Source organism: Leopardus geoffroyi, chromosome E1 (genome assembly GCF_018350155.1).
Source record: "Leopardus geoffroyi isolate Oge1 chromosome E1, O.geoffroyi_Oge1_pat1.0, whole genome shotgun sequence".
Taxonomy (NCBI): domain Eukaryota; kingdom Metazoa; phylum Chordata; class Mammalia; order Carnivora; family Felidae; genus Leopardus; species Leopardus geoffroyi.
Genome location: NC_059330.1, coordinates 15,170,271 through 15,194,691, shown reverse-complemented (window position 1 = coordinate 15,194,691; position 24,421 = coordinate 15,170,271). Strand labels below are relative to the sequence as shown.

Here is a 24,421-nt window from a genome sequence, read left to right as displayed (position 1 = left end):
TTCAAGTTGGTCTACTCTGCATTGGCTCTGAGACTTTTTTTTTGTCATTTTTTTTTAACGTTTATTCATTTTTGAGATACAGGCAGAGAGACGGAGCATGAGCGGGGGAGGAGCAGAAAGAAAGGGAGACGCAGAATCCGAAGCAGGCTCCAGGCTCTGAGCTGTCAGCAGAGCCTGATGAGGAGCTTGAACTTGGAACGGCGAGATCATGACCTGAGCCAAAGTTGGACGCTTCACTGACTGAGCCACCTAGGCGCCCCCTGAAACTTTTGAATTACTGGGAAAGATGCTCTTTTTTCCTACCTCCTTATGCTCAACTCACAGAGTGAAAGCCCCAAGCTGCTGCTGACTGTTGCCGCCATGCCACAGGGCAGAACCTGCTTGACAGTGGAGCCACCGCAGAGGAAGGCTGAGCCAAGAGACGGTCCCAGACATGTTCTTAACGATGTTGTTTGAGTGCCTGCAAGCAGCCCTACCCTGGGACCATTAGGTCGCTAATGCTAATAAATGCCTTTTCTGCCCAAGCCAATTTAGATTTTATTTGCCACTTGCCGCAGAATTTGGAGCCTATCCTTTGGGACCCAGCTCAGATGTCATCTTCTCTGTGAAGTGTTTACAGCCTTTCTCCCCCACTGAGTCCATCGCTAGTCAGCATGCCCCTTGGGGCCTGCACTTCCCACCCTGGGCTGTGTTTCTCTCCGCCGGGCTGAGGACCACTGGGCAGGGACTGTGTGAGATGCATCTTCCCCTGGCCCACAGCAGTGGGCCAGGCTGAGCAGCCCTTCAGTAGATAGTTAACGAAACAGCAAGTCTGTGTTGCAGCTACTGGTTACTTCTGTTTTCCCTCCGGGAAGGCGCCCTGCCTTCCTCCTTCTGTGGACAAGGCAAAAATTCTAACACAAGACCCCGGGTTGCCTTTAGGGGTCTTGTCCCTTTCCTAACATTCACAAGCAGACCAATGTTGGCAAACACATATTGCTTTATTTAGTGTTTCTCTGGATCGCAGAAGTATCAGCGGTGGGCTGAGACCCCCAGGAGGGCAGAGGCAGCTGGGCAGCGCTCAGGCCCTCTGGGGAGGTGGGGGGACACAGCAGAAAGAGGTGATGCCTCTGCAGCTCCTCCCAAGGCTAGCCTCTTCCCTGGGCTCCGCAGACAGGAGGGCATAAGGGCCAGGAAAGGGCCTACATCCTTGAATTGGGGCCAAAGTATATAAACAGGATGTTTGTCATCCTAAGGCATAGACTCAGGTAGGACTGCTTCTCCCACCTGTTGGCCCCCAGGGTGATTGCTGGTTAGGGAGCCACACGCACCCTTAAAGACATGAACCTGTCCCTGGAGAGGCAGTGAGGTGTGTTGAAGACAGGACTGCAGTCCTGGTTTTGCCCCAACCTGCTGGATGAAGGGCACATCCCTTCTCTTGGGCGTCTGTCTCCTGCTCTGTCACACCAGGAAGCTTACACTAGATGATCTCTCGGCGTGTTCCAAATTCTGTGGTCTAAGACCCCTTCCCCCGCTCCAGGATGTCCTCAGGCGGGGGTGATGATTTTGAAAGGGTATTTTTAAGGCAGGAAGAAGGGGGCAGGCAGAGGTGGTCTCAGCCCCCAAGGGGATGTCAGAGTGGGCTGCAAAGGGTACAGGTGGGCAGGCAGGCAGAAAGAAAGGTGCCAAGGGAATGAAGAGGAGAGAGTGGCCTGGGCAAGGGAGAGGGCACCGGGGCCCAGACCACCCAACCCCTCGGCTACACTCCCTGCCCTGCTGGCATCAGGGAAAACACATCCAGTGTGTCTTGGGGTGGGAAAATAGCTTTTTTAAAAAATAGTTTCTTATAAAGCATCAAAAAATCTCAGAGAAAACCTCAGCAAAAGTTCCCTTCTCTCAAATATTTGGCATCGGCAGTGGGGCTGGCATGGCCGCCTCTGTCCCCGGCTTTCCTATTGCTGTGGCCCGGCCTGGCCCACTTCTGGGGCGGCTCCCTGGCCCCCGCTGCTCCCTCAAGAGAGGGGTGAGCAAAAGGCAGGAATCTGTCAGTGGGCTTCGAGGTGTCCCTGGGTCCCTGTCTAGAAGCTCGAGTCTTTGGTAAGTGGGAAGGGGAGGTGGGGAGAAGCAAAGCATTGGGAGGTGGGAGGGGGTCCAGTGGGCGCCTTCATCACCGAGAGTTCAGCCGTGGGGCCACCTATGGGGGCAGAGAGAGAAGCCCAAGTGGTGAGTAGGAAGCAGACCCAGGCGCTTTGGGTGCTTGTCTACATGGATTAGATAAATGCAGTGGCGGTCTGAGGGGTGGGCGTCTGGTGGCCTCAGTCCTGGAGACTCTGATCCTACTCCCATAGGACTCCCCGTCCTGCCAGAGTGGGCCTTGTCTACAGCTCCCCTCGAGCCTCCCAGGCCTCCCCCACCTCCCGATGCTGCCATCTTTATGACCCTCTGCACCGTGGAGGCTCATATGGCCCCACTCTCTGGCCCTCAATGGGCAATGGGAAGAACAAGGTGGTTTGATGCCCCACGGATGGAGACCCATGGATGAGCTGCCCAGGCTCTGCCAAGCTGCCGAGGAAGCTCGGCACCCGAGGCTCACCGGAGCCCCAGGGCTACTGGTAGGGAGGTGGGCTGTTGCCTGCTGGCCCCACTCACCACAGCCAGGTGCCCGTTCTTGGCCTTGGTGATGAGCAGTTCCGAGCCAGGCGTGAAGTCGATAATGCCATCCCTGCCGGGGCCCCCTGCAAACGTGATGCTGGAAGGAAGGGCGTGTGTGAGGGCTGTCTGCATACGCACGCCTGGTCCCCTCATCACCCCTGACCGCCTCACCTGCCCTGGTTGATGTTGATGTTGTTCACACGGTCAGCACTGAGGGCTGTCTTAGTCAGTGTCTCAATCACGTGGTCACTCTGCAGCACCACATCCCCCTGGGGGGGGGCCAGAAGAGAGAGGGGTCAGGCCCTGCTCAAAGCTAGAGAACCCACCTCGGCCCTGCCGCCCAGGCCCCAACAGGGTACCTTCTGCTTATTGTCTTCCCGCTGCACATGCAGTACAAAGAGGCTGTCGCTCAGGCTGCTGACAGAGATTCCTGAGGGGAAGGGCAGAGGTTAGGGGTCAAGGGACAGAGCAGGGGCCCTCCCTAAGCAGCCCTGGGCTCTCACTCACCGGTCAGGTTGGTGTAGTCAATCCTCTGCTTGACTTTGGCGTCCTCCACGATGACCACAGCGCTGGGTGTCAGCAGCAGCTGCCGGGAGCGGGCTTTGTAGCCCTTGCGGTCGTATTTCACCACAGGCACCGCATACTGCGGATGGAAGGTGGGGTGAGGGCTCGGGGAGGGGCTACGGGGCCTCCAGGGCAGCCCCTCATTCTCTGCCCAGACCCTGAGCACCCCCCATGCAGCCCTCAGGCCGCAGAACCGTGGTCTCACCTGGATGGGCTCAGAGCCGAGGGCCTGCAGTACCTTGGGGCTGATCTCATCTGCACCTGCAACGCAGATGGGGGAGAGAGAGGTCAGGGGAGGGGAGAGGGGACTTAAGTTGGATGGTGCTGGAGGGTCGGAGCACTGAAAGGGGCTCACCAAGCCGTGTGCTGATGAAGAGCCTGGGGACACTCTGGGGGTAATTGTCCTTCTTGCCCTTGAAGATCTCACTAGCCACGGCTTTTTGCTGCAGCTGAGGAGACAAGGGCGGGAGGTGGGGGTTACAAGGGGTGGGAACCATCAGGGAGCGGGAAGGGCAAGGCCAGCCCCAGGAACTGAGACAGTCTCTCACCTTCTCTCTGGCCCCAGCACCAGGAGGCGAGGCCCTGTCACCAACCCTGCTGTTGGCCTCTCCCTCTGCTTTGCCCCCAACCCCACTAACAAGACAGAAGGCTTTCCAGAAGGGTCAAGACAGCATTTCCAGGGGCTAGGCTCGACCTGGGGGCTAACTCCCCATCGTATCAGGCCCTGAGGCCCCTGGCATTCACCTCTAGCTTGGCACCTTGAAGCTGGCTGATTGCTGATACTCTAAACTACTAACAGGTTATCTGAGCTGGTGGGCCTTTCAGCATCATCCAATAGTGACTTGGCCAACACAAGGCACATCAGCCACCAACGTCCATCCGTGCAACCACGGCAGATGTTACCAACCGATCAGACTAAATCTGTAGCCTTTTCAACACAGGGCTCTGGGGAGCCTCTACCAGTCCGGTAGAGTGGGCCCAGAGGACGAATCCTATTTGCCACCCAGGAGCCACTCCAGCCTTGACCTCACACACGAGGCCAAATAGGGCCCGGGATCCGTCTGACATCACACCATAAACCCGGGGGAGGGGGGGTGACGTGCTCCTCCCAGCACGCTGCCCCGACCTCGCTGGCTAGTCCCAGTCCACGCCTGCCTTCTCGCTCTCCATACCTGCTGCTTCCACTCCGGGCTGATGCTCCGACAGTAGTTCCACACCATGTTCTTCATGCACAGCTCCCGCAGAAGCTCTGAGGCCTGAGGGCACGAGGGAGGTCAGGGCACCTACACAGCCCGGCTCCCTTCTCTCTGAAGACACTAGGCATATGCCCACTACTGGGCCTTTGCCGGAGTGACCCCCCCCCCCCCAACCTGGACATCCCTTCCATTCCTGAGCCATTTCTCTCAAAAGAACTCATTCTCCATGGCCCAGCTCCAGTTCTCCCTCGGGGGACCTCCAATGCTTCTCCGTCCACAAGATCAGTAGGCCCCTCCTCTGAGTGCTTTCATGGCCCCCAGATCAGCAGGGAAGCCCACGGACCTCACGCAGGGCAGGTGGCGGTGTGGGCCAGGAAGTGTCCAAGACATTCCGGGGCAGATGCTTCCGCAGGTTGAGCAGAAAGGAGGTGCGCACGTGGTCCAGGAAGAAGGCATTCTCAGGGCAACGGGGTGCATGGCGCAGGATGAATCCACGGATGAGCCTGGGGGTGTGGGCCCGCCAGGGGTGGGGGTGAGAGGCCTGGCAGCGCCCCACCGCCTGTTCTGCACCACCCCCTCGTGGCGCCCCGGTGCTCACCGCCGGATCGTCTGGGCGGCCCACTTTCTCTTGGCTGCCTTCCTCCGGCCCAGCGTTCCCCGCCACCACGACTGGATGCAGATGGCTGCGGAGACCACAAACGGCTGACCTTAATCTCCTCACGATGGCAGCCCACTCTAGCCCCAGACCCTGCCCCTTCTGAGGACCCCTGGGCCCCCGCACCTGATCGCTTCACACGGAGGAATTTCTGCCGCCAGTGAAAGCCCCTCCAGGCGGCCTGGATCTTCGTGGCTGTGGTGGGGAAAGAAAGTCACTTGGCCAGAGCCCTGGGGAACCAGCTGAGGGTCTGGCACTGTCAGAGCTCACTGAGGGGCATGAATGAGTGGCTGAAGGAACTACTGAATGAGAGGATACATAAGAGAAGGAGAATGCAATGCATGAAGGAGTGAAGGAGGGAGCAAAGGAAGGTGGGAATATGCTCAGAGTTTGCATCCAGGAGCAGGACTGGAGCTGGTAAGGAGGAGGGGAGCTGAATGTGAGTGAACTGGGCTTCCTGGAGAAAAGGCCCAAATGCAGTGATTTCTTTCCTTCTCCCCAGAACAGACCCCACTGGGACAGGAAGGTGCGGCCTCTCTCTTACCCAGGCTCTGCCGCCGGACCTCCAGGGCGTCCTCTGTGGCAAACAGGGTCTTGGGGAAGCGGATGAAGATCTTGGTCCTGAGGAGGCAGCAGTGATCAGCCCCTGCTTGCTACCCCTTAGCACCCCAAACACTGGGTGTGGGCGGGTACCACTCACCTGCCCATCTTGTACTCTTCCGGCTTGTAGCCCAGGTGCCTGACCAGCACAGCCACCCCATCCTGGGGCCGTCCTGCCCATGTGGGCCATGTCTCTGGACACAGTGACTTGTACCTGGAGACAGGAGGAGCGGAAATGCACCCAGGCCCCACCCCAATCAATTCCCCCCCACCCCCGGGGACCCAAATCAGCTTTTTGGGGTACATGCTGGGTACTTCCCACCCATGACTTGCAGCTCATGAAAAGCCTCAGAGGTCACTTTGTCACTATATCCATTTTATTTTATTTATTTATTTTTTGAGAGAGTGAGCAGGAGAGGGGCAGAGAGAGAGAGGGAGAGGGAGAGAGAGGATCTTAAGCAGGCTCTACACTCAGCAAAGAGCCCAACACAGGGGCCCGAATCTCATGACTGTGAGCCGAAATCAAGAGTAGGACACTTAAATGACTGAGCCACCCAGGCGCCCCACTGCATCCATTTTAAAGAGGAGGAAACTGATGTATCCTCATCTGTCTAAGGCCACAGGGCTAGAAAGTGGCAGCGATGGAATTCATACCTGATTGACTCTCCAGCCCCTTAGACCAACCACAAAGCTGCTCTATCCTTTCTGAACTGATTGGAAACTCTGTCCTCTTCATAGACTTTTACCATGCCACCTGGTGACAAGCATGTGGATGCATGCCTATGGACCCCTAACCAGGTGCTCTATGAGGGCAGGTCCCTGAGCGGGTGGGGTGGGGGATGGGGTTGGGAGCGCTGGCGTCCTGTCCACCTAGCTTGATATTAGGCCTTCAAGCATGGAGGGTCCCCTGGCATGCGTCCCACAGCAGCTCAGAGACTCAGTGTCCTAGTCTCTAAAATGGGGCCAAGAATCCCTGTCTGCTCTCACGGGATCCAGAAATTTCCTACTCTCCTTCCTAACCCCTTTCCCTGGCGCTGAGCCAGGCCACGCCCCCACCTCTGCAGGAAAGCTTCGTATTTGCGACGATAGGCAAAGCCGGCTCTGCGCACGCGCAGGTTCTCCATCAACCCCAGGTACTTCACCTGGTGCCTGATCAGCACTTCGTCGAAGCGGCCTGGGGGAGGGGTAACAGGGTGGTCAGTGGACTTTCAGGGATGGATAGCCTGTTGCCCCTGCAGGGGCAACCTGCAGGGGTGACCCAGTCCCCACAGGCCTATGGCGGGCGGAGGCACCTACCTGGCTGTTTAGCATCATTGGGCTTGATGCAGCGGACATAGGCGGGCTCTTTGGACTGCAGGATCTCCACCAGCTGCAGGAGGCTCATCTTGAACTGGGTGGCAACCTGGGCAGCCAAAGTGAATGGAAGGTTGGCCAAGGCTGTGGATCCCTGCAGCTGCCCCTCACTGGGGCAAAGGTGCTGAACCCTGCAGACACCCCTTCCTGGAGCGGAGTGGCGCCAGTCCCCACAGCTACCCTGGGCCCTACTTGGGCCCTTCCTTTTGCCTCCCCAAGCTCACAGTAGAGGGAGGGACCAGACTGCTGGCATCTTCCAGCCGGGCTAGAGACATCAGCTTAGGAACCTCACTCCTATCTAAAAACCCTGCTCAGGAGGCACCAGGCTGAGACTCAATCATTGGAACCTACTCTTGTGGGCTCAAGCCACACCCAATCTCTACACCCAATCTTTTACACATTGGCTGTAGAGATTACTTAAAAAACCAAAAACAAAAACACTTGTTCGGGTATCCCCACAACCCCGATTCTACATCTCCCTTTGACGACAACTCTTTCTCCTTCTAGAATTTCAGGGCCACCTTCTTTACCAGTGTGTCCTAATGCCTATGCATCCAACCATTGTCTCTGCACACTGCTCATCAAGACCGTCAAGGATCTCAGGCCTATGGGAGAAGCAGACTTCTCAATAGATTCGCAATTCCATCAATGACAGAGGTGTGTGCCTGGGGGTTCCAAAAGCATCAAGGAGGGGCAACTAATCTAGTCGGTGGGGTAAGGGGCATCAGGAAATGCCCCTTGGGCTGAGATTTAAAGGATAAGTAGGAGATAGCCAGAAGGAAGAGAGGAGAGGAAGGTATTCAGGCAGAGGGACAGCCTGAGCCAAAGTTTCATGTACCCAGGGAGCTATAAGCAGTGAAAGGATCCAGATGGGGAGTAAACAAGATAGGATTAGAGAGGCAAGCAGATGCAGTATCATGACAGGCTTGGAGAGTCACTTTCGGGGGACTGACTTCTCCTGAGGGAAATAGGGAGCCAATGAGGAATCCGGAATGAGGGAACAGCAGGCACAGATCTGCATTTTGGAAGACCTCTAAGCAAATATATGGAGGGTGGGTGGCAAGGGCAGCCAGGAAGCCAGGAGGAGACCAGAGATGACACTGGCTGGCTCAGAGCACTGAACTGGAGCAGTGGTTATGGGGACAGGCTGAGGGGAAAGAGCTGAGAAGTACTCAGGCAGCAGGAACCAGCAAGATCCAGTAGTGGTCTGGATGAGGGAGATGGGGGAGACTGAAGAGTCACGGATGTTGCCCAGGTTTCTGGCCTGTGAGACTGGGTGGTGGGTGATCCTCGTCCTGAGTTAGGGACACAGAAGGGGCAGGCCTGGGGCACTGTGCAATCAAGGGCCCATTTGAGACCAGTGGGTTGCCTGGAAGGCACTGGAGGAGATCAGTGGATACGTGAACCTGCAGCCTGCTGGAGAGGCCTGGACAGTGGTGCGTGTCCTTCCCGCGAAGGGAGGTGTGTGTGTGTGGGGAGGGCGAGGGGTATGCATCAGGGAACAAGGGACTGGGGAGTGGGACACTGGGCAACCCATGGTTTCTGCACCCTCCCTGCCAGCGTGTCTCAGCCTGCAGTACTCCAGCTTCTACCTCAGACTGAGCCCGCTCCTGCTGGGACCCGGGGCCTCCTCCCACCACACCCAACAGCCACACCTCTGCCTTCAGCTCACTGGAGCTCTCCCTGAATCAGGCACCACTGGCCGCACCCGCCTTTCCCAGCCTCTCTCTCCATGATGTCACTCTCCTGTCAACCTCCTGGTCTTTTTTTGGGTTCTGCGTGTCTGTGCTGGGCCTCCCTCTGCCTGCTGTGCTCTCCCATAGGTCCCTCTGACAAGCACTTACTCAGTCCCAAGTTATCTCAGATGCTTCCTCTAGGAAGCCTTCCCAGACTGCTCCCCCCACTTCTACTCCCTCAGGCAATTTGCTGTTCCTTATTCTGTTTCCAAAGCACCCTGTGCACATTTCTATGAAAGCACCTATTCATTTTGGTCTCCTAAGTGCCTAGGAATGTCTGATCCAAATGTCTGCCGAGTGGGTGAATGCAGGCAAGTGCCGATGCAGAGACAGGTACAATCCCCACAAGGACTCGGGGGTTCATGTGTGGGTCTACAGGTAGAGACAGGTGCACACATGGAAGCCAGCACAGATGCACCCACGGGCAGCCTCCTAGACGCACACAGATGTGTACCAGTGAACACGTAGCTCACATGCACGCTGCCAACTCCTGGCTCACGCAGGCACCCATCCACACACACGTGCACACACGTGCCCCCTCAGGTCCCCACAGCCTCCACACCGTCTCTGGCCGCTTCTTGTCACTGAGCTCACTCCGGTCGAAGCACTGGCTCATAATGGGATTTTCTGAGCTGCACATGGTCTGTGAGGGCAAAGCAGGGAGTCAGGGCACAGGGACAGGTGGGACCCATTCCTGGGGCAGAGGTCAGTCAGTGCCCAGATCCCGATCCCTCTCCCCAGTCTTTCTCACCTCCTTCAGGTTCCGGAAGAGAAGGTCATTGTTTTTATCCAGAAACCCTGGGAGGGGGGAGCAGACACGAGGTGAGGGAGGGCCCCTCTCCCTGCCCACTGTGGGGACCCAGCTCCAGAATCCTCACCGGTCACGCTGTAGGTCACCTCTCCAGCATAGTGCAGAAGGCGGAACTCCCCACGGCCCAGAGATTTCCTGGTCCGCTGGTCAGCCAGCTTGTGCCTGGAGAAGGAGAGGAAGCTACAGATTGCTGGCCTGAGCCATGCGCCTTCCTGCTGAAGAGGCTCAAGAGACGAACCAGGCATCCAGTAAGGAGCAGGTACACCCTGGGCCACGCCACAACCCTCTATGCCTGGCCACAGACAGGGCAGGGCCGTCAGCTGCGGAGGCTCAGGGAGGCAGATGGCCTTTCCCAGGGTCACACAGTGCCAGGACCGGGATGCAGGCCTCTGCGCGGCTGGGGCTCACGGGGCAGAGGTCTCCTTTCATTGCCTGTGGCTGTTATGTGACTCTGCTCAGAAGGCTCAGTGCTGCCCACTGCATTTTAAGAATGGAAATCTGCCCCAAAAGATTACTTAAGTGTATTTATACCCTTTAACCCATTGTCTACTTTTTTTTTAAGATTTTATTTTTTAAGTAATCTCTATACCTAACATGGGACTCAAACTTACAATTCTGAGATCAAGAGTCACATGGTCCACCGACAGAGCTGGCCAGGCACACCCCCGCCCCCACCATTTTCTACAACTATTCCAAGCAACTAACCAGAGATACAGGGAGAGAGTTAAGGCACAAGGATGTTTGTGGCAGCCTTGTTACCCCAGCAGAAGCCTGGAGGCTGGCTAGGGGCCTCCAGAGGCTGGGTGAGAGCAGTGGAGTATCTGTGAGTTAGAGCCACTGGAGGAAGTGTTTTGAGGAAATTTTTCTGTTTGATGATACAGGAAAACACTCAGGATATAACATTATCCTGAACCTTATACACAATAAGTTTTCAACTATGAAAAAAAAAAAAACATATAGAAAAAGGCAGGAAGGAAATGCCTCACATTGTTAACAGTGATGACCTCTGGGTGTTAAGCTAGATAACAAGTGGCTTTTGCACACATTCCAATTTTTCTCTAATGAGCATCATTATTTTTACAATCAGAAAAAAAATGTTAATTTATTTACTATGAGAGAGAGAGAGAAAGCGTGAGTGGGGCAGAGGCAGAGAGAGAGGAGAGAGTGAGAATCCCAAGCAGGTTCCACACCGTCAGCGCTGCACCCTGAGAACCCTGAAATCATGACCCGAGCCGAAGTTGGATGCTTAACTGACTGAGCCACCCAGGCGCCCCCAGGAAGAGGTTTTTAGTGTTACGATTTTTTAACTTAAAGTTTATTTATAAATAAATTGAAAGAGAGAGAGAGAGTATGAGCAGGAGAGGGGCAGAGAGAGAGAGAGAGAGAGGGGGAGAGAGAGAGAGAGAGAGAGAGAGATAGAGAGAATCCCAAGCAGGCTCTGCACTGTCAACGCAGAGCCCGATGCGGGGTTTGAACTCACAAACCGTGAGATCATGACCTGAGCTGAAATCAAGAGTCAGACTTTTGGGGTGCCTGGGTGGCTCAGTCAGTTGAGTGACCAATTTCGGCTCAGGTCATGATCTCACGGTTTGTGACTTCAAGCCCCGCATCGGGCTCTGTGCTGACAGCTCAGAACCTGGAGCCTGCTTCGGATTCTGGGTCTCCCTCTCTCTCTGCCCCTCCCCCACTCATGCTCTGTCTCTGTCTCAGAAATAAATAAACATTAGAAAAAAAATTTAAAAAAAAGAGTCAGACTTTTAACCGACTGAGCCACCCAGGTGCCCCATAAGGTTACAACTAAGCAAAAAATAAAAATAAAAAACTAAAAAGGTAAAATGCTCAGGGCTTTGGCATTCAACAGCTCCAGGCCTGAGTCCTAGCTCTGCAACTTACTAAATGTGTGATAACCTTAGGCAAATGACGTCACCTCTTGGAGCCTCAGTACAGTGGAGAAATCACCACGAATGCCTCCTTACAGGCTTGCTTCAGGTTAGAGGAGGTGATGTGCACAAAAGATGCAGGGCAGAGGTGCTTGCTTCTTTCCTTCCCCTTCCCACATTAGGGGAATCCTTAAAGAAAGAGCAACTTCCAAATAAGGAAGCTAAAAAAATCTTAAGTTTCATTCTCAAAAAAGAATAAGGAGGGAGCCACGCTCCTCTTAGCTTCTTACTTTGTGGATGCACCACAAGCTGTGGCTTTGTGCGCCTGTCCTCAGCTTAGCAACTCCCCTGGTCATCCCTCCTTATGGCTGGGGTCTTAGGATTGTAGGGGGATCCCACGCTTCACAGGCTCTTCCCCAAGCGAGCCCTTGCCCCTAAGCTGCTCGGCCACCCTGCTTACGTCAGGAAGTGCGGATGGTGCTTGACTGTGTCCTCCAACTTCTCCAGGAAGGTCAGATCCGTGGCCTCCCCAGGGCGCAGACATTCCTCATCCTGGGGGGGTGTGGCAGAGGATGAGGGATGTATCAGGGAAGGAGCCGGAGGGCACAGGAGACTCAGGGGCATCGTGCCAGGAAGCAGAGATGCAGCGGACAGGGGCAGATCATAGGGAGCCTCCCACAGACAGCTTCCAGACCAGACCAGCACCTCACCTCACCCTCCACACACAGCCCTGCTCTGTCCCTACTCAACACCAAACTCAGGCCCTCCGTGGACAGGCCTAAGAGAACAGGGAACGGAGTAACATCTTCCCACACAGCCCCCAACATGAGTCCTCGGAAAAGCAAAGGACTCACCAAAATGGAGATAATGCCCTTGAACTTCTCCTCCACCAGGTCACAGATGATCTTATTGTTGAAATACTGGACGGGCTCCCACTGAAGGGCAAAAGGGAAGGACGGCATCATCATGGGGTCCTAGCACCTTGTCCGGGGGACCCCAGTGCCTGGCTTCCTATGGGGTGTCCACAGGGACACCTGTAGGCTTGCACCCACCGCGATGCCCTCTGCCTCATATTCCTCCTGCTCCGACTTGAGGGTGAGCTCGATGAAGAGCTGCTGAAGCTTCTCGTTGCAGTAATTGATGCAGAACTGCTCAAAGCTGTGAAGGAAACAGAAGAGCCCACAGTAGTTCAAGGGGGACACAGGATCAGGACAGGGGAGAGATGCGGGGAGGACTCGGAGTAGCTAAGGGAAGGTACACAGAGCAAGACCCGAGGTGGCCGGGGACTTTGTCAAGAATACGAGAGGCAGGGGCAAGAGGAGAGGGACCAGGACAGGGGAGATGGGAGGAGAGACGGGCAGGTGGACGGGGGGGCTGACCTGTTGTGCTGAAACACTTCAAAGCCATAAATGTCCAGGAGCCCAAGGACCGTGGTGCTCCGCCAGCTGGGGCTCTCAGCATCCTAGGGCCAGCGGTTCAACAAAGAGCATGGGTCCTGGTGTTTGCCAGCACCCAGCCCCAGGCCTCCCTGGACTGCCGTCTCTGCTGCCTCAGAAGCAGCATGGGCCAAGGGCCACGAGCTCACCTTGGAGGCCAGCGACCTGTTGATCTTCCTGACCAGCCAGGTAAAAGTGCGGCTGTACACGGCCTTGGCAAGAGCATCTCGTGCATACGCAGCCTGTTCCAAGTTCAGCGGGCTCAGGAGCTGCCAGCCAAGGTGAGACGGGAGATGAATGCCACAGACCCCTTTCCATCTGCCTCCCGTATGGGCTCAGGCCGAGCACCAGAAAACCACGACCACTCTGTCCTCCCGGCTCCTGGTGAGCCTGGGGGGTGGGGCACACCAGGAGAGGCCACAGTGGCCACATCAGAGGGAAGACGGTGTAAGGACAGGAGGCTGCGTTCCTGGAGGTGGGAGTCTCAGAAGAGGCCTTGGAGCACCTGCACCCCCTTCACCCCCCACGTCCTGAGACAAAGGCTTGGCCTCACCTCCTCCCCCTTGGCGATGATCTTCCTGTGTGTCAGGGCTTCCCGCAACGTCGAGCCTTCCACACCAAGCAGCTGTCAAGGGAGGGGGTGGGCATGGTGGGGATGCACTCCTCCTCACCCCAGCCCCTCTGCCCTCGCCCTCTGCTCACCCCCACTCACCCTGGTCAGATACTTGAGCTGGTTCTCGGTGGTGACCTGGGCGTTGCTCTCCTCATCAGCGGCAAAGTGGATGTTGCCCAAATGCAGGACGCTGGCCACAATACTCAGCAGGTCCTGGACAAACAGGGAGGGGTGGGTGGGGGTCACAGGAGGGGCAGAGAGCCAAGGAGGGCAACCAGTGAGCAGTCAGATGGAGCAAGGAATAGGTGGGGGAGTGTCTGAGAGAAGGGAGCTGTAAGGGCTGTAAAAGCGGACGGAGGTTTTCCAGGTGCGGCAGGAGGAAAGGGGGGGTCCCCAGCACGGGCCTCACCTCCACTTCATCTTCAGTGAAGTCGATGACTGTCAGAGCCTTCCTGACGACTTTCCAGTCACTCTTGTCATTGATGGACGAGACTTTGGCACACTGGCCCTGGGGGAAGGGCAGAGCTGGGTCACCAGCCCCGGCGCTGCGCTCCCCGGGTGGCACCCGCCCTGCCCACTCGCGACTCACCTTGACCAGGTACAGGTAGCTCTGGGGGTTCCGCTCCAAGCCCAGCCTGCGCAGCAACTCCTCCTCACCCCCTTCCAGCAGCTGGTAGAAGACGTGGAAGTTCCTCTCCCCGTGGTTCTGGTGAACCACTCGGGACTTCTCCAGCAGGTAACTGAGGATGTGGCCACCCACAGGCGCACCCTGTGGGCAGGGCAGGACGTGGTGGCTGTTGAGGGGGCCTGGGGATAGGCTCCAACCCACCCTCCCCCGCCTTCCTCTGTACTCCTGGCCTCTAATTCTAGAGCTGCGACTAGCTGCATGGGCTCAGCCAGCCACCCGCTCTGGCCTCCGTGTTCTCACCTGGAAAATGAGCACGTCCGGCCCTATCTACCTGGCCACTCCACTTGGCTGTCCGACGAGCCGCTTACACTCAACAGGCCTGGAACTGCACCCTGTACTCATGGTGTCCCCTCCTCAGACCAGCTCCTCTCTTCCCATCTTGGTCAATGGCCACTCCGCCCAAGAAGTTTGCCCTCCTCTCGGAAGCCTCTTTTCCTCCCTAACCTCATGTCCCGCCACGCAGCCAATCCTGCTGCTTTAACCCTCAAAACATCCAAAACTCTACACTGCCACCACACTGGCCCCAGCCACTGTCATCTGTCATCTCGGCTTAATAACCACCAGCCTCTGGACTGGTTTCCTTGTTCAGCCTGCTTCTCCTACCATCTACTCTCGACAAAGCACTAGAGGGATCTGTTGGAGAGCAACGTTACATCATGACGCACTTCTGTTCCAAACCCTCCAACAGCTCCCCTTCTACTCAGAGTTTTTTGTTTTGTTTTATTTAGTTTTGAGAGAGACAGAGACAGAGCATGTGCGGGGGGTGGGGTGGGGGTGGGGGGGGGCGGTGCAGCGCAGAGAGAGAGGGAGACACAGAATCCAAAGCATCTGAGCTGTCAGCGCAGAGCCCGACACGGGGCTCAAACTCATGAACCATGAGATCATGGCCTGAGCCAAAGTCAAAGGCTTAACCGACTGAGCCACCCACGCGCCCCTACTCAGAGTTGTTTTTCTTTAAACTTTTTACAAAGACCCAGAAGTGCCTGCACCATTCAGTCTCCCCTCCTATTCCTGGGCACCTTGTTCTCTGGCCTCCTTGCTGTTCTTACCAGGTACTCTCCTACCCCAGGGCCTTTGCACTGGTTAGTCCCGCTGCCTGAACTCTCTCCCCTAGGTATCCGCACAGCTTGCTCCCCTGTCTCCATCAAGCTTTTACCAACATACTACCTTCTCAGTGAGGTCTACCCTATGTGCCTTATTTAAAATAGCAACTGGCCCCACCCCTCACCTCATTTTATTTTTTGCTATAGCACTCGTCACCTAAATTACATTTTTCTGTTTATTGTCTATCTCCCTGGAGGCAGGATTTTTGTCTATTTTGTTTCACTGCTGTACCACTGGCACCTGGAACAGCACCTGGCACAGAGTAGACGCTCAATAAATATTTGCTGACACCAAAGACCTGGCGAGTGGGTGCCTACTACCTGGGAATCCCATTCCCCCTGCCTTGACCCATCCACAGGTACCTTGAAGTCAAACTGCACATCCATGTACTTCCCGAACCTGCTGGAGTTATCGTTCCGGAGGGTCTTGGCGTTTCCGAAGGCCTAGGAGCGGAGGGGGGGTATGAGGGATATCTGGTGTTCTCTCCCTGCCCCTCCCTCCCTGCAGACACTGCTGTCCCCTACCTCCAGCACCGGGTTGCTCTGCAGCAGCCGGTCTCGTACAGCACCCCCCCTCTCGGGGGCTGGGCAGGTCTCAGCGTAGAACTGCAGCAGCCGCTTGGTGGCCTCTGTCTTGCCTGCCCCGCTCTCCCCAGAAATCATCACCGCCTGATCCCGGCGCTCGGTGCGCAGTGCCCGGTACACGGTGTCGGCCACTGCAAACCTGGGGCAGAGGCTTGTCAGGAGCTTAAGGGATGGGAGTGGGGCAAGGTAGGAGGGAGATGGGGCACAGGGATTCCCGTATTTCTCATATTTGCTTGGAATTCATTTGTGGGTGGCAGTTGGGCATACCCTCACAGACGGGGATTGGGGGACCCTCAGGACTGCGGGTCAGGGAAGGTCCTTCGCCCTGAAATGGGGGTCACTCTGAGATGGAGGACTGAGGAGATCACTCACGGGGGGGGGGGGGGTCCTGGAAGTCATTCAGGTAGAGACTGGGGTCGCAGAGTCACTGAGGTTGGGGAGCCATGCCCAGGTACAGTTGGGGGCAAGGAGCTAGGGGTGTGAGGTGGGGTGGGGGCTGGGGAGGCCCCACCCAGATGGGGTTGAGAGATTCTTCTCAAGTGGGGATCAGGGTCACTCTAAGGTGAGAGAGTGTAGGACCCCTCACAGATGTAAATAATGATTCATCCCAGGTTGGAGGTCAGGGATATTCTAGAGTGAGAGTCATCTCAGGTGGAGGGGGGGGGGTCACTCCTGGAGAGGCTGGGGGTCACTCACAGGTGGGGTGGCACCTCATAGAAGCTGACACCCCGGTAACGTTCCATGTGCTGCCGGCTGTAGATCTGTAGGTCCCGGTAGGGGTTGACAGAAACCAGGACGGGGCCAATATAGGTCTGGGGGTCGAGGGAGGAGAATCAGAAGTCTCTCCCAGAGGCTCCTGGTGCTTCTTTCCCCCTCAGACCTGTGTCTGCGCCCCCCAGAAACCCTTCTCTTCCCACTTGGGGCTCACGTAAATGAGGTTCTCCCGGAAGCGTCGCCGCAGGTTTTCGATGAAGGCTGCCTCACTGGTGAAGTTCTCCAGCAGCACGAAATCCTGTACCCCCACCCGGTCACGGGCCGTCAGTGCACTCTCCATGGTCACCCGCACCCCGTCACTGCCCAGGGCCTGCAGGGAATGGACCACAGGACGGTCAGAGCCAGCAGGGTAAGGTCAGGCTGCTTCTCTTCCACCTCAGCCTGTGGGACTAAGAGGGCAACCAGGGGCACATGCACCCAGGACACAGAGAACACCCAAGAGATGGACCGTGCTGGGTACAGGGGCAGGGTCACAGGAAGCCGGCACATGGAACATTGAAGACATGGGTCATACAGAACAAGGGCCATGTGGGGCACATGGCACCTGGACACAGGACACTGGGGCACAGAAGACCCTGAGGAATGTGAAGCAAGGCCACTAAATCCAGGCAGGCACTGCTTTTTGTGTAGAGAAAGAGGAGTCATGAGAAGAAACTCCCTGGAATAATAAAAAGAATGCTCTGTTGACCTTGGACAAATCCCCTCCTCTCTCTGGCTTGTTTCCTCCTCAAGGAGGAGTTGAGTTAGACCAGGTGACCTCAAGTCCCTTAGTTCTGGGCCACGTGTGACAGGTGCTTTGGAGGACAAAATGGCTCAGAGTGAATTCTGCAGTCAGGGTGGAGCCATCTCTGCCACCCTCACTCATCAAAATCTCCAGGAGAAGAGAGTCAGGGACCAAGCAAGAGGCCACCAACAGACCACAGGAGAGGGATTTCCCCAGAGGGCCTCCTGTCCCAGCTGGACTCAACACCCACCCCAGAAGTTGCAGGGGAGGGGGGGGGGGGACTCCTTCCCATAGCTGGGCCACACCCTCTCCTCCAGCTGCCAGCCTCCCCAGACACCCTCCTCCTGAGAGCCCCAGAAGCCTCAAGGGGGTGGGGGTTTTACCATGGAAAGCCCAGCTGCCTCCAGAGCACACAGGCTCAACAAGGGCCTCACCCCAGGTTACACTCTTCACATAGGAGGAGAGGGGGCTCTAGGAAATTGACGTCAAGAGTGTCAAGGGTCGGAGAAAAGCAAGGTGGCAGTGTGGGAGGGGGGTGTAGATCCCACTGAGGCCATCAATTCTCCTCCAACCACAAAGCATCCAGATCTCTGGCCTGGGGCACCCCTCTGGGTCTGGCCTGCCTCTCCCAGGCTTGTCCCTCGTCGCCTTAACCGCCCCCCCCCCCCAATCCTGTCCCGAAGCTGCTGCCAAATCTGGCCAAAGCTCCCGCCCCCTTGCCCTCTGGGTGACGGGTCTCTGTGCTCTCAGCCCTCCCTGAGAGCCGCCAGCCGGGCTCTGGGTCCGAGTGCCCCGCGGCCCTCTTTGCCTCCGCCTCTTCCCCCTGCAACTTTCCGGGACGTTTTTCCACCCGAAATTCCTGGGCCGCGCCCGCTTCCTGGCGGGGCCGAGGCGGCGCCGCGAGGCAGAGAGGGACGCCCGGGACCCCCCGCCCTGCCCGCCACCTCCGCTCACCGACGCCCGGTAGCGCATCCTGCCCGGCCGGTCTGGCGCCCTGCTCCGCTGCCCGTGCTCTCCGCCCGGGGCTCGGCGGCAGCGGCGGCGGCGGCGTCAGCGAGGGAGGGGCCGGCCCGCCCCCCGCACCGCCCCCTGCGCGAGCCTCAGAAGCGCGGGACTCCCCGGCCGCCCCCGCCTCGCACGGGGTTCGCACTCGGGGGTTCCTGCCCAGCTGGTGGGAGTGGGGTGGGAACTACGCGGGATTTCGGTGCGGGGGTGGAAATGGGGGGGGGGACGGAGCTCCCCGCCCGGCAGGGGCTCCGCCTGAGTCAGGTTTTCCAGGAGGGGCGTTGTTGGTTCCAGGGTGGGGCCCGGAACCCGCACGGCCGCCGCGTCTACACGGACCCGGAACTGACTTCCGGGCTGTGTCTACACTACACATCAGGCCAGGCGCACGACGAAGATTGAGGCCCTTGGGTCCCGAAGGAGGCAGGATTTCCATCTCCCCTCACCCCAACCTCAAGTCCCAGGAAAGTTAAAAATAGACCGAAATGTCCAAATACGGCCGGCGCGCCCAGGCGGGCGGAGCCTCCGTGCAGGACACTGTCCACCCCTATATACTCTCTGGGGGGTGGCCCAGTGTCCTTAAGGCCCAAGAAAATCTCGTTAGGTTCCGAGTCACGACGGAGCGCACACCCAAGGGACAGCCACGGCCACAGGGAGCCTTTGCCGGGCGCGGTGTGTGTCTGGTCCCTATGGAGGTCTCATTCTTCCATCTGGGAAATGTGCACCCGACTTCCAGCATTTGGGGCCTATACCCTTCTCCCCTATCCCAGACACCCTAACGAGGGCCTCTGTGCTTCGCTCAGGGGCTCTTCTCCTCTCCCTCTTGATCCCCCAGGACACTCTTCTCCCAAACAGCCCCAAGCAGCCCCACAGTCGCTGGGGTCTTAAAAGGCACTTGAGGGGCAAACTCTAGCTCAGATCCCACCGCTGGCAGAGGTGGTGATGGCTAAAAGGCTTTGGTACTTGCAAAAGGCTGGGCTATTTCTTACGAGCTGTATGGGAGCAAGTCGGTTTCCTAGAGCCAACTCTGCATCCTTAAAATGTGGCTAATACCTGCCTTAAAGATTGCTGGGAAGGCTAAGATAAAGCGCGAAGGCACCTCCCAGTCCCTCAACAAGCACTTCCCTCTCTCGGCCCGACATTCATTCCACACGCGCTTGGGACAGACCTACTAAGAGCCAGGCCCTGGGCCAGATAGGTCACACTTCCTATAGTGGGGAAAGCCCCTCAGGCGTGCCTGCCAGTTACAGACAGCTCTCGTAAACTTTACCTGTTTCCCACCTGACAGATAAGAAACCTGAGGCACAGTAACGCGGACTTGTCCTAGAGAGGAAAAGGCGGGGCCGAGACCTAAAGCCCCAGCATGCCCCTCGCACCCAGGCTCCCCCGAGAGGGGGTGAGGCTGCGGCAGGTGCGGGCTGCAGCCTCGTGGGGAGGCTCATTACCTCGAGAACAACAGCCCAGTCGGAGCCGCGGCCCGGGGGACCCCGCGGGGGGTGCACCAGCTGGGAGATGGGGCCTTGCGGAGGGGCCAGGGGACTGGGTGCGCAGCTGGGAGATGGGTGGGAGAGGAGGTGGGGGGGTATTAAACGCCACCGACAGAGGCGGGCTCAGGGAGGAAGGGGGCGCCCTCTGCGGCGTCCCAGGTTTAAAATCCAGAAGGGAACGGGAGCGGGGAGGGTTCTCAGCTTCCAGCCCACTCGGAGTGGGGAGCGCCTTTGGATACTGGGGGAACGAGGTCGAGCGAGCCCCCACCAGCAGCATGGCTCCCTGCGGTAAGGGGGCGACAGGGCTGGCGCTGCGGCCGCTGGCGGACCGGGGAGGAGGAGCGGAGAGCGGGAGGAGCCTCGCGGCCGCAGAGCCCGCCCCGCCCGCTGCCGCGTCAAGCGGCTGGAATGAGGGGAATCCGCGTGCGGAGGGGTCCTGCCGGCCACCCCCCCACCCCCCACCCGGAGCCGCGCCGCCGCATTCCCGGGATGCCCGCTGGCGCCCCCACAGCCGCCGCCCGGCGGCGGAAGGAGGGGGCGTCTTCGCTGCCGGGCAGGCCAGAGGGGCGGCCCCAGCCGGGGTCCCGGCCCCCGCCCGCCCCGCCTCACTGGACGGAAGCGCCAGCCCCAGGGAGGGGTAGGGAGGCGGGGAACCGAGGGTGTGAGAGACACAGCGACCAAGGCTGCAGCTCCTGGAGCTTCCTGCGTTCTCAGCGCCGACTTACCGTACTCCCTTCCATGCTCCCAAACCAAGCCTTTAGGTCTGTGTTATTACCCCATTCTATAGGCGGGGAAACTGAGTCTGGGCAGGTGAATGACCTGTTCAAGATCCCAGGACTAGTAAAAGGAGGGGTGGGGTTGGAACCGGCAACGCCAGCACTCACTGCTTCTGCAGGGCTGCCCTGAAGGAGAGAGGCAGGCCCGCCAGCTGGCTGGTGGATGTCCAAGCTTCCGCTTCTCTGCAAGGGTTAACTCACTGCCCTGGCAGGCTATGACCTTCCTCAGTAACCCCGTGACTGCAGTGCCCAGTATACAACCCTGTCGGTTTTGTGTGACTATTGATATGTAGGCCTTAGGAGCAATAGCTAGGGGGTACCCACTGCCTTTGGGCCCCCAGCATGGCCCTGCACCTAGGGGCTGGCTGCAGGCTGGCAAGAAGCCATGGACACGAGTGACCCAGGACTTATTTCCCAAGACTACCTCTGGGTTTCCTCCCACCTGTGTCATTTCCTCTAAAGGCAAGGATGGGGCAGACCCAGCAGACCTAGGTCATCCAGTGCCCTTTACCTAGTGTGGGCCAGGTACCCTCAAGACTGGCCTCTGGAGGAGTGGGGAAGGCAGTGGCCTCAAAGAGCTTCAAAGGACCCACGCAGATCTGGAGAGGGTGTTTTGAGCATCCCCAGATTTCTGCTAAAAGCTGATTTCCACCGAGGCAGCCTCCTGGCCTTTTGGGGAAACAGAATCATAGCCTCTCTCACCCACAGTGTAGTGCTGGGCACAGAAGAGTTTATATTCAGTTTATATTCATTATGCTCAGTTTATATTTATTGGATGTATCTTAGATCTGGGCCCAGGCTGCCACACCAAGGACTGTTCCAGACTTAAGGCAACTGTTGTGAGGGGCAAGGGAGATGAAAGGTGGGGACTAAAGGGCTCTACCTGATTGTTCACAGGGCCCCAGTCAAGGGCTGTACACTCTAGCTCTAGAATCATGGGTCTCTGGCCTGCCAAACACCTCTGCTTGGGGGTCCAGTGGAAGTAAACAGAGCACTTTGCCCCCCTGACCTATCCTCCTTGTTCAATATCCTATATGTAGAAAGGAGGAAGACACCTCCAGCTAGTCATCACCATCTGGCATCAAAAGTCCTGTTCACTTCCCTCCATTTCTCATACCAAGGAGTCACCACCTGCTAAAACCTTCCCTCTGCTCCCCCTTCACTCTTGTGCTCCTGGATCAGGCAGCAACCTTCACACTGCCCTCCCAGCCTTCCTCCCTCCAATCCATTTTCCCACAACAGCCTGTAGTATTTACAAATGCAAGTCTGATTAATTAACATCTTATGTTAACGGAGTGAAAGTTTATAGGGCACCCTTCCATGTGCCAAGCCCATACTTCACACCTAATGCTTCTTGCCAGGAACCTGCATATAGACTCCAGCAGCCCCCTCTGTCCTCAGCTCACCCCGATGTGCCCGTGTTCCCGTGTGACCACAGGGGTGGTCCTCTCCAGTCCCTTCTTTCACTACCACACACAGCCAGGAGGAATTGCCCCCATCCCTATCACACGTCGCTCTCTCCCTAAGCTTCTTGTCTTTGCACCTGCACCTTCCTTGGTTGGGCGCACCCTCCCTCTCCCCACCTGACTGACTCTTAGTCATCCTTGAAGACTCAGCTCAGGTATCACCTCCTTCAGAACCCCTTCCTGCCTCCCCCAACACATAGCCCCCTCCATTTCTCATCGTGCTCTAATCGCCAGTTTCCTTGTCAGTCTCTCCCAGGAGACTGCTCCCTCCAGGGCGTACACCCTGGCTAGGCACACAGTAGGGGCTCAGTAACCCCTCGTGGACGCCTGTATGAATGAACGAATCACAGAGCCCAGAGCGTGCCGGGAGTTGAATAAGGCCGTGGACCAACCATTCATTCTCTCGTTCATCTCCGAGACCCCGGCCGCCGCACTCACGGGCGCCCAGGCGCGGGGAAGCTGGCACTGCAGGGCCCCGGGGGCGGAGTACGGGAAGGGGCGGGGCTCGAGCGTCCTCTCCGGAACCCAGAGGCAGCCCCGGCTGCCGGAGGGGCCCAAAGGGGGTACAGGGTGCCTGGATCCTGTGACCCCAGCCGCCCCTCCCCGCCCTCACGATACCTGCAAGTAATCTAAGTCTCCACGAGGCCGAGTTCTGGGACCCCTCACGGGCCGGGCCGGGCCGCCCCGGGCCGACCCTCGGCCCCAGCGATCCCCAGGCCGGCGACCCCCGCCTTCCCGCACGGCAGCTCCGGGCTGGGCTCGGCTTTCGGCCATCTGCCCTTTCCCCCTTTCCCCCCGCCGGTCGACCCCTCCCGAGACCACGCGGCTGCTGCCAGCCGTGCGCCCACGCCCCCCGTACCCACCGGCTCGGCTCTTCGGGTGCGCAGGCGGGGGCCAGGCTGGGCGGCGTGGCCGGCTCCGGAGTCCGCGGCCCCGGCACGCTCTCCCCGCCCAGGGCCCGCCCGGGGCCGGGCCGCTGCCTGTCGTCATCCCGGGCAGGGCCCAGGCCCGGGCGCGCGCGCGCGAACCCTCCCGCCCCGCCCCGCCCCGGCCAGCCCCGGCCAGCCCCGGCCCTGGCCCCCGCCCGAGTCCGCCGAGACTCGGTGCCGCACACTCCGCAACCAGCTCCGGGGACGGGGCGCGCGTCGCAGCCACACGCGGACTCTCTCTCTCTCTCTCTCTCTCTCTCTCTCACACACACACACACTCACACACTCTCCACACCTGGCCCACTCGCTGCAGCGCTGGGGTCGAGGGGATGCATTTCCCCATCCTAGGGCCGCTTTGCATCCTCAGAGCAAACCCGACCCCCGCCCCGCTTTTGCCAGGCCAGCTCAGCTCTTCCCCACTTGTGCCTACCTGTCTCTCTTCCCCCTCCTTCCCTGCCCAAGCTACCGCTCTGAGCTGGCCAGTCCTGGTTCTTTGGGCTGAATGAAGCGGAGGCATTAATTCAACCTGTCCTATGCGTCTGGAGCTTTACATGCACCGCCCGTCCTTTGGCCCCAGAGCAGTCCTGTCACCTACGTGTTAGGGCCAGTTTATAGCCCAGCCTATTGAGGATCAGGGAGCTGGGAGAGAAGGGATTCAAACCTAGATCCCTGCTTAGAAAAACCCTGCTCCTAGAGGTACTTAAGCTCTTACCCCTTCCTTTCATTTACCCCTTCTTGTCCAGTCTGTTCCTGTCCAGCCAAAGATCAGAACCCCTCCCCACTGCTCACCTCTTTCCCGAGGGGCTTGCTTGAGAGGGAGCTGCTGGGCCCTGGGGAGATGCTGCCACCCTTCCTCCCGGCCCAGGGCATCCCAGCTTACAAGCTTGCAGGGCCTGTGGGGATGAACCACGCGGATGATCTCCCCAGTGGGTATCAGCTCCACTTGCAGTGCCATTCTGCCGATGGAGAGCCAGTGTGCTGAGCAAAAGCCTGCCTGCCCACTGGCTCTGGCTGCTCCCGGAGTCAGGAATCTGGTCTCACACTGGGATGGCCACTTGGTTCGGCTTCAACTCCGGCCCCGGGGGGATGTGTCTGGTCCAGCTCCTCAGGACACAGCTGGAGCAGCCCAGGTCTGATTGGGAGGCCTCTTGGCCCAGCGGGTTGGGGCAGGAAGAGGAGGGGCCGAGGGATGGAGGAAATGCCTGTTGTCCCAGGTAACCAGAGGAGCTGATGCAGCCACCCGTGGGGGACCCTGGCCTCCAGGTCAAAGGTTAGGAGGGTCCTTCGCCGCAGCAGCTCCATGGCCAGGCCTCTCCTGCTGCCCACTCACCGGTGTCAGCCGCAGAGCTCAGTGTTCCCCAGACCAGAAGCACATCCCGCCCTAAGCCAACAGGATCCATCAATAGGCACTG

At 58.2% G+C, this 24,421-nt stretch overlaps 1 protein-coding gene across 6 annotated transcripts; it reads right to left on the bottom strand.

Moving 5' to 3' along the window:
• Nucleotides 1–961: 961 nt before the first annotated feature.
• Nucleotides 962–24,086, bottom strand: MYO1C (myosin IC). 6 transcript variants are annotated; one of them, XM_045490465.1, is made up of 32 exons: nucleotides 23,890–24,086; nucleotides 16,780–16,935; nucleotides 16,548–16,663; nucleotides 15,792–15,990; nucleotides 15,630–15,710; nucleotides 14,065–14,244; nucleotides 13,885–13,983; nucleotides 13,575–13,688; nucleotides 13,416–13,487; nucleotides 13,012–13,131; nucleotides 12,806–12,888; nucleotides 12,479–12,584; nucleotides 12,281–12,361; nucleotides 11,887–11,978; nucleotides 9,614–9,708; nucleotides 9,487–9,533; nucleotides 9,298–9,378; nucleotides 6,943–7,048; nucleotides 6,703–6,820; nucleotides 5,747–5,860; nucleotides 5,591–5,667; nucleotides 5,173–5,241; nucleotides 4,990–5,074; nucleotides 4,735–4,894; nucleotides 4,368–4,451; nucleotides 3,551–3,644; nucleotides 3,401–3,456; nucleotides 3,139–3,274; nucleotides 2,991–3,061; nucleotides 2,803–2,900; nucleotides 2,629–2,728; nucleotides 962–2,173 (listed from the first exon to the last, which is right to left on the bottom strand). In XM_045490465.1, exons 1-32 carry the CDS (start codon nucleotides 23,962–23,964, stop codon nucleotides 2,147–2,149), a joined length of 3,192 nt encoding a protein of 1,063 aa, XP_045346421.1. In that variant the 5' UTR covers nucleotides 23,965–24,086; the 3' UTR covers nucleotides 962–2,146. The 6 variants fall into 6 exon arrangements, with proteins under 6 accessions (XP_045346421.1, XP_045346424.1, XP_045346426.1 ...); XM_045490468.1 differs by lacking the exon at nucleotides 23,890–24,086 and adding an exon at nucleotides 22,944–23,077; XM_045490470.1 differs by lacking the exon at nucleotides 23,890–24,086 and adding an exon at nucleotides 19,622–19,683.
• Between the last annotated feature and the right edge of the window lie 335 nt (nucleotides 24,087–24,421).